An 11,630-nucleotide genomic window follows, 5' to 3' on the forward strand; every position below is an offset into this window, starting at 1 on the left:
ATACATATATATAATCATACATATATACATACATATATACATACCATACATACATATCTACTACATACCTAAACTACAATACATCATACATATATACAAATATATACTACATTTCATACATAAATATATATACATACCCCACAAAAAATAATAAAATAACTACATATACATACATACATTCCAACCTAATATATACAACATTATACATATATATACATACATATATAAATATAAATACATTACATATATACCATTATTTATACATATATACATACATATAACTATAGATACATACATAATACATAATAATATACATATATACATATATACATATATATACATACATATATACATATATACATATATATACATACATATATACATATATATACATACATATATACATATATACATATACACAGCACCCCAGGAGCCGGGCTCTAGGGGCCTGTGGGGCCCCAGAATTAAATTTTTATCTAATGATACTTTTTCAGCATCTCCTGGAAGAACAAATCTCAAAATTAGTGCATATTTAAATGATCCTAGATTCAGCCGTCAATGATGATGCTGAAATAACAGAATATGACGTGGAAGTAGGACCTGGAATGATTTTCCTTTCCTGTTAATCCAGGACGTCGTGAGAGAACAGAGAAGTTTCAGAAGAAGTCGGTTTCAGCATTTTATCCGGATATTCCACTGTTAAAGGAGATTTTTTTAATGAAAGACGTGTGGACGGGTCCGTGCGGACGGGACCGCGCGTCGGGACGCAGCCGGCGCGGTGCGGCGGCACAGGAAAAACACCTCCGTGTTGATAACCATTTGTAAAATCCTGGCGGCTTTTGATGGCTTTCAGTGGAGTGAGTATATGAGAAATTGTTTAACAGCTGGACATGTTCCAACTTGTCCTTAAGGCTTCCAACAGAGGTGCTTTTCCTGTGGCGGAGCGTCGCGGCGGCTGCGAGCCGACGCTGCAATCCGTCCGCACGTCTTTCATTAAAAAAAATCTCCTTTAACAGTGGAATATCCGGATAAAATGCTGAAACCGACTTCTTCTGAAACTTCTCTGTTCTCTCATGACGTCCTGGATCAACAGAGCCTGAAATGTGGAGGTTTCCAGCTTGAAACAGGCTGACGACGGCGCCTGAGAGCGCTGCGCGACGTCTCGCACCGTGGGAAGTCCTTAAAGCGACAGTATCACCTCAAAATCTCTCATCAGCTGTTAAAATTTTCACTGAAAAAATGCTTAATTTTTAGAACCGTGTCCACTTCGATGTGTCTAACAGGTTTAGAAAAAATTTTGATCAAACAAAGCGCCAGTCTCTCAGCAACTTCTCAGACAAAGGAATTCCGACGAGGGGCTGGACGACTCCTCCCACAAGGAGTGCTCACAGGCGAATGACGTCACCGACAGGCGTGGAAAAACTCACGAATGCGCACGAGGGTTCAAGCATGTCTGACGTAAAAACATATGAATGAAATCCATAGTTTTTGAAAAAAATAAAAAGGACCTATACTTTATTGACAGACCTCGTATTTCTTATTGTTACATGGGAAACAAGGTACCAGTAGATTCCCACAAATCCAACAAGACCAAGCATTCATGATATGCACACTCTTAAGGTTCTGTTCTGTTATTTTTATGTTCTTTTTTTATGTGTTGTTTTAAAAATGTTATTTTATGTGTGTTTTATTTTTGTAAATTTGTGTTTTTAATGTTAAGCACTTTGGACACCAGTCAGTGCTGTAAAGCGCTTTATAAATAAATGTTGATTGATTGATTGATTAAGGCTATGAAAATGGGCTATTAGTAAAAAAAAGTAGAAAAGGGGGTGTTCACAATAATAGTAGTGTAGCATTCAGTCAGTGAGTTCATCAATTTTGTGGAACAAACAGGTGTGAATCAGGTGTCCCCTATTTAAGGATGAAGCCAGCACCTCTTGAACATGCTTTTCTCTTTCAAAGCCTGAGGAAAATGGGAAGTTCAAGACATTGTTCAGAAGAACAGCGTAGTTTGATTAAAAAGTTGATTGGAGAGGGGAAAACTTATACGCAGGCGTAAAAAAGTATAGGCTGTTCATCTACAATGATCATCTACAATGATCTCCTAACTGAAGTTATTGTACTTGGCCTCACAAATCTTAGAAACATGGTGTCTAACCAGATCCTTACTCTGGATGGCATTACCCCGACCTCTAATAATACTGTGAGAAATCTTGGAGTCATTTTTGATCAGGATATGTCCTTCAATACACATATTAAGCATATATGTAGGACTGCTTTTTTGCATTTGCGCAATATCTCTAAAATTAGAAAGGTCTTGTCTCAGAGTGATGCTGAAAAACTAATTCATGCATTTATTTCCTCTAGGCTGGACTATTGTAATTCATTATTATCAGGTTGTCCTAAAAGTTCCCTGAAAAGCCTTCAGTTAAATCAAAATGCTGCAGCTAGAGTACTGACGGGGACTAGAAGGAGAGAGAGCATATTTCACCCATATTGGCCTCTCTTTATTGGCTTCCTGTTAATTCTAGAATAGAATTTAAAATTCTTCTTCTTACTTATAAGGTTTTGAATAATCAGGTCCCATCTTATCTTAGGGACCTCATAGTACCATATCACCCCAATAGAGCACTTCGCTCTCAGACTGCAGGCTTACTTGTAGTTCCTAGGGTTTTTAAGAGTAGAATGGAAGGCAGAGCCTTCAGCTTTCAGGCTCCTCTCCTGTGGAACTAGCTCCCAATTCGGATCAGGGAGACAGACACCCTCTCTACTTTTAAGATTAGGCTTAAAACTTTCCTTTTTGCTAAAGCTTATAGTTAGGGCTGGATCAGGTGACCCTGAGCCATCCCTTAGTTATGCTGCTATAGACTTAGACTGCTTAGAGTGTTTCTTTCTCTTTTTGCTCTGTATGCACCACTCTGCATTTAATCACTAGTGATTGATCACTGGTCTCTTCCACAGCATGTCTTTTTCCTGATTCTCTCCCCTCAGCCCCAACCAGTCCCAGCAGAAGACTGCCCCTCCCTGAGCCTGGTTCTGCTGGAGGTTTCTTCCTGTTAAAAGGGAGTTTTTCCTTCCCACTGTCGCCAAGTGCTTGCTCACAGGGGGTCGTTTTGACCGTTGGGGTTTTTCTGTAATTATTGTATGGCTTTTGCCTTACAATATAAGAAGATGCCTGTGTGAAGCGAATTTATTTGCAAGAATCCCCCGCAAAGTCCCTCTGTTAAATAAAAGACGTGCAGAAGAGGTTCCAATTTGCCAAAGAACACATCAACTGGCCTAAAGAGAAATGGAGGAATATTTTGTGGACCGATGAGAGTAAAATTGTTCTTTTTGGGTCCAAGGGCCGCAGACAGTTTGTGAGACGACCCCCAAACTCTGAATTCAAGCCACAGTTCACAGTGAAGACAGTGAAGCATGGTGGTGCAAGCATCATGATATGGGCATGTTTCTCCTACTATAGTGTTGGGCCTATATATCGCATATCAGGTATCATGGATCAGTTTGGATATGTCAAAATACTTGAAGAGGTCATGTTGCCTTGTGCTGAAAAGGACATGCCCTTGAAATGGGTGTTTCAACAAGACAATGACCCCAAGCACACTAGTAAATGAGCAAAATCTTGATTCCAAACCAACAAAATTAATGTTTTGGAGTGGCCTGCCCAATCCCCGGACCTAAATCCAATTGAGAACTTGTTGGGTGACCTCAAAAAAAGCTGTTTCTGAAGCAAAACCAAGAAATGTGAATGAATTGTAGAATGTTGTTAAAGAATCTTGGAGTGGAGTAACAGCTGAAAGGTGCCACAAGTTGGTTGACTCCATGCCTCGAGATGTGAAGAAATCATGAAAAACTGTGGTTATACAACTAAATACTAGGTTAGTGATTCACATGATTGCTAAAAAAAAAACCAGTTTGAACATAACAGTTTTGAGTTTGTAGCATCAACAGCAGATGCTACTATTATTGTGAACACCCCCTTTTCTACTTTTTTTTTTTTTTTACTAATAGCCCAGTTTCATAGCCTTAAGAGTGTGCATATCATGAATGCTTGGTCTTGTTGTATTTGTGAGAATCTATTGAATCTACTGGTACCTTGTTTCCCATGTACCAATAAGAAATATACTCAAAACCTGGATTAATCTTTTTAGTCACATAGCCCTACTATTATTCTGAACACTACAAATGTGTTGATGCATTTTTCTGCTTGATGCCTGATGCAGAATCAGTTGTAATATGTAGCCTCACCGGTTTCAGGCATGCCCTGTGCTCGCTGCATGCGGGAGTTCAGCACCTCTTTGGCAGAAATGAAGAAAATGTGGTTGGGTGCATGCTCACGGTCAACCACCTTCAGCTCCTCCACCAAAAAGTTGACACAACGGTCTGTGTGCTGCTTCCTCACCTGAAAAGACACAGGAAATGCTCAGAAATCTAGTTTTTGCTTTCAGGCTTGTTATTTTTTTAAAGGAATTATGGACAAACCAGATTGTGGGAATTCATGCTTCTTTAAAAAGAAACTAAAGGCCAAAGTCTGACGTAAAATCTGTGAGATTAGTTACTGCAGACAAACCTCATTATTCTAGCATATGGATAAGTACAGGACAATAATAAAATCAATTTACAGTCAACAATACAGTAAAGTGTTGTGTCGAAGCAAAGATAATTATAGAAATAGTGCTTAAAATCTGCTAAATTGGACATCTGCATTCTGCAGGATAGTTTCTGCAATGACAAAAATCCTTATGACTCACATCCTCCATGTATTCAGGCTCATTTGCTGATGCATCCCAGCGGTTGTTGAGGATGAAGATGTTGGGCTTTGACAAACGTTCATTAACCTTGTGGAAAAATTGCTTTTCCTACAATGTGGAACAATGAAGATAAAAGCAAGAATAATCAGTCATATTAAAAGGCAAGTAACTAAAATATTTAATAATAATAATCACAACAGCAGCAAATGTTCATTCTCCCTTTGAGATGTACTCATTACAAAACTTTTGATCAGGTTAATTTGGGTAGTTCTCTTGCCATTTTGATTTAAAAAGAGGAAACACAGTTGTTTGACAATAAATGGCTTCACCCAACCACTAACCATGAGTGAAAAAAAAGTTTTTGTGTTGTCATTCATATTCTCTTAAAAATGGCCAAAAAAGCAAAAAATTCTGCCAGGGTATGTAAACGTTTGAGCACAACTGTATTTCCAGAGATCAAGGATCCAGTGACCAATTTCATATTTATTTACTTTAAGACTAAATGTAATGTTGTTGACATAGAAAACCTGTAAAGCCTACTTTTAGCTACACAGAAAATTCACAAGCGGTATTGAGAAGGGAATCAATAAAGAATCTGATCGATAAGCAGAATAAATTAAAATCAGATATCAAATCAATACCCATCCATATCGTATCGCACCAAATTGCATTGTATTGTGGGGAACTGAATTGCCATCAAATACATATCAAATAGGACTGAATGGGGAACAGGGGTGAATCGTACCGCATCATATCGTCAGTATCACTGTATGTATTGTATCACTGGTAGTGTATCGAATCACTGTCAGTGATGAGATTCACATGCCTAATATATATATATATATATATATATATATATATATATATAAAAATTCATTTGGATACCAATCATGTCTTTAACTATGGCTTTCCCTCACACATAATCTTAATCTTCTGTGGAATAACATTTTTTCTTTTTTTTTGGAAGTGACTATGGTAGGATTAACTAAATAATGAGCATGGCATTTAACTTGCACTTGTGTTTCTGAATATTTCACTTTTGCCCACACAATGCACCTCACAATTCCAAAACGTACTGAGGGAAAGACTGTTTTCTTTCCTTTTAAGAGCTGCTGTGATTGTGTGTCCTGCTGCACATAGCACAGATGCCAGAGCAGCAAACACAAGTGGCATGTTTCTCAATATAAACTTCAGCAGCCACACAGTGAAAGCAATAAAAACTAAGCACAGTCAACATCCATCCTGGAACCTTTAACATACACAAGTGCCTTATCCAAAACTTTTGGTTGCTACTATGAAAATAAGTGCACTAATTATACATTATAGCTGCATTACCAGCATTGGAAATATAATCAACGGTGATAGCAACAACCATATTTTTACTCCAAACATTATTTCTAGAAGACAATGGCCCAAAATGAGTTATTACCGTGTTCATAAGTGTAGATTCAGAGTTGGCCACCAGCACAAAGACATCAGCATCCAGGCAAAACTTGTCGATCCAGCTGTCCAATTGTGATGTGACATCTGTCCCAGGGCTGATGAGTAGGAAAAAACAATAACATACACAGATATAAATATACAACCCCTGGCAAGAATTATGGAATCGCCAGCCTCGGAGGATGTTCATTCAGTTGTTTAATTTTGTAGATAAAAAGCAGATCACAGACATGACACAAAACTAAAGTAATTTCAAATGGCAACTTTCTGGCTTTAAGAAACACTGTAAGAAATCAGGAAAAAAAATTGTAGCAGTCAGTAACGGTTACTTTTTTAGACCAAGCAGAGGGAAAAAAATATGGAATCACTCAATTCTGAGGAAACAATTATGGAATCATGAAAAACAAAAGAACGCTCCAACACATCACTAGTACTTTGTTGCACCACCTCTGGCTTTTATAACAGCTTGCAGTCTCTGAGGCATGGACTTAATGAGTGACAAACAGTACTCTTCATCAATCTGGCTCCAACTTTCTCTGATTGCTGTTGCCAGATTAGCTTTGCAGGTTGGAGCCTTGTCATGGACCATTTTCTTCAACTTCCACCAAGGATTTTCAATTGGATTAAGGTCCGGACTATTTGCAGGCCATGACATTGACCCTATGTGTCTTTTTGCAAGGAATGTTTTCACAGTTTTTGCTCTATGGCAAGATGCATTATCATCTTGAAAAATGATTTCATCATCCCCAAACATCCTTTCAATTGATGGGATAAGAAAAGTGTCCAAAATATCAACGTAAACTTGTGCATTTATTGATGTTGTAATGACAGCCATGTCCCCAGTGCCTTTACCTGACATGCAGCCCCATATCATCAATGACTGTGGAAATTTACATGTTCTCTTCAAGCAGTCATCTTTATAAATCTCATTGGAACGGCACCAAACAAAAGTTCCAGCATCATCACCTTGCCCAATGCAGATTTGAGATTCATCACTGAATATGACTTTCATCCAGTCAGCCACAGTCCACGACTGCTTTTCCTTAGCCCATTGTAACCTTGTTTTTTTCTGTTTAGGTGTTAATGATGGCTTTCGTTTAGCTTTTCTGTATGTAAATCCCATTTCCTTTAAGCGGTTTCTTACAGTTCGGTCACAGACGTTGACTCCAGTTTCCTCCCATTCATTCCTCATTTGATTTGTTGTGCATTTTCGATTTTTGAGACATATTGCTTTAAGTTTTCTGTCTTGACGCTTTGATGTCTTCCTTGGTCTACTAGTATGTTTGCCTTTAACAACCTTCCCATGTTGTTTGTATTTGGTCCAGAGTTTAGACACAGCTGACTGTGAACAACCAACATCTTTTGCAACACTGCGTGATGATTTACCCTCTTTTAAGAGTTTGATAATCCTCTCCTTTGTTTCAATCGGCATCTCTCGCGTTGGAGCCATGATTCATGTCAGTCCACTTGGTGCAACAGCTCTCCAAGGTGTGATCACTCCTTTTTAGATGCAGACTAACAAGCAGATCTGATTTGATGCAGGTGTTAGTTTTGGGGATGAAAATTTACAGGGTGATTCCATAATTTATTCCTCAGAATTGAGTGATTCCATATTTTTTTCCCTCTGCTTGGTCTGAAGAAGTAACCGTTACTGACTGCCACAATTATTTTTCCTGATTTCTTATAGTGTTTCTTAAAGCCAGAAAGTTGCCATTTGAAATGACTTTAGTTTTGTGTCATGTCTGTGATCTGCTTTTTTTTCTACAAAATTAAAAAACTGAATGAACATCGTCGAGGTCGGTGATTCCATAATTTTTGCCAGGGGTTGTATATATGTATATATATATATATGGATGGATCTTACTTGTAGAGGTCCAGGAGAGTAAAGTCATACAATTTGTCCATTTGGACATGTAGCCCATTTTCTCTTCTCAAATTGAAGCCCTAATATTTCCAAACCAGTAACAGATTTGGAATGTCTCAGGAACACCGTTACCTGTCTACAAGCACCAGGTCATCTCGTAGCAGAGCACATTTTGACTTCGGCCAGAAGACACGAACAAGACAGCCGGCATCCAGACTCTTATCCATGATGAGTGCATGTGCCAAATGGTTTACAGTCTGCAGCAGGGATGGATGAGAACTGATATTATAGTTACCAAAATAATGCAGGTCTAAGACATGATTTTTATTGCCCCCAGATTCAATTCCCACAGTAAGTCTAAACTGATCTGAACTGTATCTGATCTCTTGTGATGTTGACTGTTTATTACAATGATCTTTATCTTGTTGGTGTTTTTATTTAAACTTTTCTGAAAACCCCAAAATTCAGCTTGTGCTTCAGTGCGTACTGCTTTGTAGAGAATAAATAATAAATGAATAATTATGTACGTATGTATGTTTGCAAAACCCTGTCCCCAATCAGCACTCTAGCAAATGTGTTCAAAAATTTAGCAAGATGCTCACAAAAGCTTTTAAGTTTAAATAAATAAAAAGGTTACACACACACATATACATATATAAATATATATACACATACACACACGGGGAAATCTTGTAGTTTTGAAGAGAAACTGCGCCAAGCAAACATTCCAAACTGTCAGTCACCTTAATGCTCTTCTCCTCATCAGAACCCTCAGTTTTGAGAAAGGCCTTCTCATCATCAGTGCCCTCCACACTGAGAAAGCAGTTGGTGGTGTGACCAAGGCCACTGGGCAGCACACGGTCCCTCAGCATGGCATTAATGACTGTGCTTTTACCGTTACTGGTCCTGAAAGAGCAAACAAAATAACCATAACAGATAACATGCAGCTTATTGCCCATCTCAATGTTTCAGATGTTATGTTCAAGATGTTATAATATGCAACCCATCACTGAATGAAAGGCTCATCATATTCAAGAAGAGTTGAGGCTAGAACTGCTGCAAAAGGGGCATCAAAAAAGTAGTGAACAAAGGGTGTGAATACTTATGTACGTGTGATTTCTTAGTTTTTATTTTCAATAAATTTGAAAGAAACAAAAACATTTTTCATGTTGTCATTATGGGTGTTGTGAGTAGAATTGTGGGAAAAGTGAAACGCTGTGAATAGGCCTACTTTCTGGATTCACTGTATACAGCACGATTCAAATGCAATTTCAAATAGTTTTCAAATATTTTGTGTTTGGAATGATGAAAAACACTTTGGGAAATATTAATAGAAAACAAGTTTGTGATACTGAACAAAACACAAACTATATGGAGTTGTCATTTTTTTATACATTAAGATGGGGTGGGACATTTTGTCCGATGTGAGCAAATATCCGTTATACAAAATCCAGTAGATTGTGTTTATTACATGGAAAACTATCCAAAAACATTGGGATTTTTTGCTTTTGTCCGGTGAGTGCGAATATGCAGTTTATATTATGACAGTTTAGGAGAGTTTTACTGAATATAAATAAATAAACTGATTAATGGACAAATGATTTTGTGCCACTACATGCCACTTGAGAACCAGCATCTCAGACAAAAATACCTGCTTCACTCTTCAGTGACCCCACCTCACTCCTCTACCTCAAGGAAAAGGAACACCAATTCTAATTCTTGCAGCAGTTACTGGAGTTGAGCAACTGAAATCTTTTATATTATGAACTAAATATATCTTCAATGGCACTAACAAAAGTTGCTTTTTTTAAGTCGTTTCTCATAACCACTCAAATAAAAACTATGAAATGGATTACGAAGCCTTGCACATAACTGTTGTGCTCTCATGAATGATGTTTCACATCATTCAGGTGGATTTACCTGCCAAAGAAGGCCACTTTCATGTGTCTGCGTGCCAGCACATCCTTAATGATCGACAGTTTCTCATCATATGCTTGAATCTCCAGCTTCTGATCCTCACTTGCAATGTTCTCCAAAGCTTTATTCTCACATGTTGCTATTCAACACATGATGGGTAAAAAACAACACCACATTAACCCCTGAAGTAGAAATGTCAGGCTAACAACACATACATCAATGCGACATAAGCCATCTCACCTTCTACAAATGCTGTTGTTTCTTTGACGTAGGCCAGCAGCTGTTCAAACACCTCACTGATCTTCTTTTTGGCCACAACAAAGTGTTTGAGAGGAGATAACTCCCCCTGAGCTGAATCTACTCGTCTGAGAGTGGGCACTGCAGCCATCATATCTGTGGACAAAACAAGGTTCACGTTTCTTCAGCGCAGACACCTCAAAGTTTTATCCAAAGCAGACTAAGTGGCTGGCATTTATACCAACTCAAATATCCAAATTCACCATGACTAAATTAATTCATTCAAACCTTTCACGACGGTACAGCAACATTCTATCTCGGATTCAGCACCTTATTTGGAAGAACCTGACCTTAAATTAACCGCAGTGAAGTTCAGACACTTATTCAGCAAAAAAAAAAAAAAAAAAAAAAATTAAGTTAAGTTGGTTACCAGTTACTTACTAGTTATTCAGACACTTATTCTGCAATTTTTTTTGGTATGAATGACATCCAATGGATCCACAGAGATGCATAATAGAGGAAATCAGTTGCAAATATCTATCTATCCAGTCCAGTCCAGAAACTTATTCGTCCAAATGTTTATTTTTTTTGGTCAAAATGGCATTGTCTTCATCCAAGGAGATGATTAATATATGTTTTGATAGAAAAAAATTGGGGTACAACAGGAAGTCGGTACACGCCGTAGTCGTATCGCTGTGTGTTTACTGTAAATACGGGTGCACTCGAAATGTTGGAGTGGCTTGCTCAGAGTCGTACTGCACCCGGAACGAAGAAGAGGTTTAACCGGAGTGAATGTCTGTCGAATATCCAGGTTAAAACTAAATTCACCACGGTAACCAACTCCTGGTGTTGCCAAGCATGATAACATAAGCGGCTAGCTTGACTGGTTAGATAACGTTACAGAGGAACTCGTTAGCATTTAGCACATCAAGTGTCGGTCGTGTCGCATGTGTCCTCCTTTCATAACACAAATGATGTTGTTTCGTGGCAATATTAAACATACATCCCTTGTCCCAGATAAAATATTACTGACTCGACTTGCCTGAAAACCTTTGTTAGTGATGTTTTATCTGGTAGTTTGAAGTGTGTCGAAGAGAGAAGACGAGAGTGGCCATATTACTACTCCCACAGTCTTCTTCTATGGTGCTGAAGACATGCTTGTTGTTGCATTACTACCACCTTCTGCATCAGTCCGTTATAGCAGTACTAAATCCTCTCGATGAGTCCAGTGTTTTTCAAGTATTTAAAAAGTCAATACTTCTCCCTCCCACGTGAACCAGAATCTTCCTTCAGGCCTATTCTTTAAAATTATGAAAGAAGCTAAGTACACTGAACAAAAATATAAACGCACTCTTTGGTTTTTGCTCCCATTTTTTCATGAGCTGAACTCAAAGATCTACATTTTCTATATATGCAAAAGA

General features: G+C 38.1%; 1 protein-coding gene across 5 annotated transcripts in view; it reads right to left on the minus strand.

Moving 5' to 3' along the window:
* Positions 1–11,349, minus strand: part of LOC117518690 (mitofusin-1-like) — a 43,432-nt gene extending 32,083 nt beyond the window's left edge. For 3 of the 5 annotated variants that reach the window (XR_004563041.1, XM_034179910.1, XM_034179906.1), the window contains exons 1-8: positions 11,252–11,347; positions 10,213–10,365; positions 9,976–10,111; positions 8,799–8,961; positions 8,188–8,312; positions 6,181–6,289; positions 4,752–4,859; positions 4,249–4,402 (exon numbers count right to left, since the gene is read on the minus strand). Coding sequence is in view for 4 of the 5 variants with exons in the window: in XM_034179910.1 (XP_034035801.1) it covers positions 4,249–4,402; positions 4,752–4,859; positions 6,181–6,289; positions 8,188–8,312; positions 8,799–8,961; positions 9,976–10,111; positions 10,213–10,363 (946 nt within the window). In the remaining variant the exon portion in view is untranslated. Of the gene's footprint in view, positions 1–4,248; positions 4,403–4,751; positions 4,860–6,180; positions 6,290–8,187; positions 8,313–8,798; positions 8,962–9,975; positions 10,112–10,212; positions 10,366–11,151 lie in introns of all 5 variants that reach the window. The other 2 variants (XM_034179908.1, XM_034179907.1) reach the window with 2 other exon arrangements.
* Between the last annotated feature and the right edge of the window lie 281 nt (positions 11,350–11,630).

The sequence above is a fragment of the Thalassophryne amazonica genome, chromosome 10 (assembly GCF_902500255.1).
Source record: "Thalassophryne amazonica chromosome 10, fThaAma1.1, whole genome shotgun sequence".
Lineage (NCBI taxonomy): Eukaryota > Metazoa > Chordata > Actinopteri > Batrachoidiformes > Batrachoididae > Thalassophryne > Thalassophryne amazonica.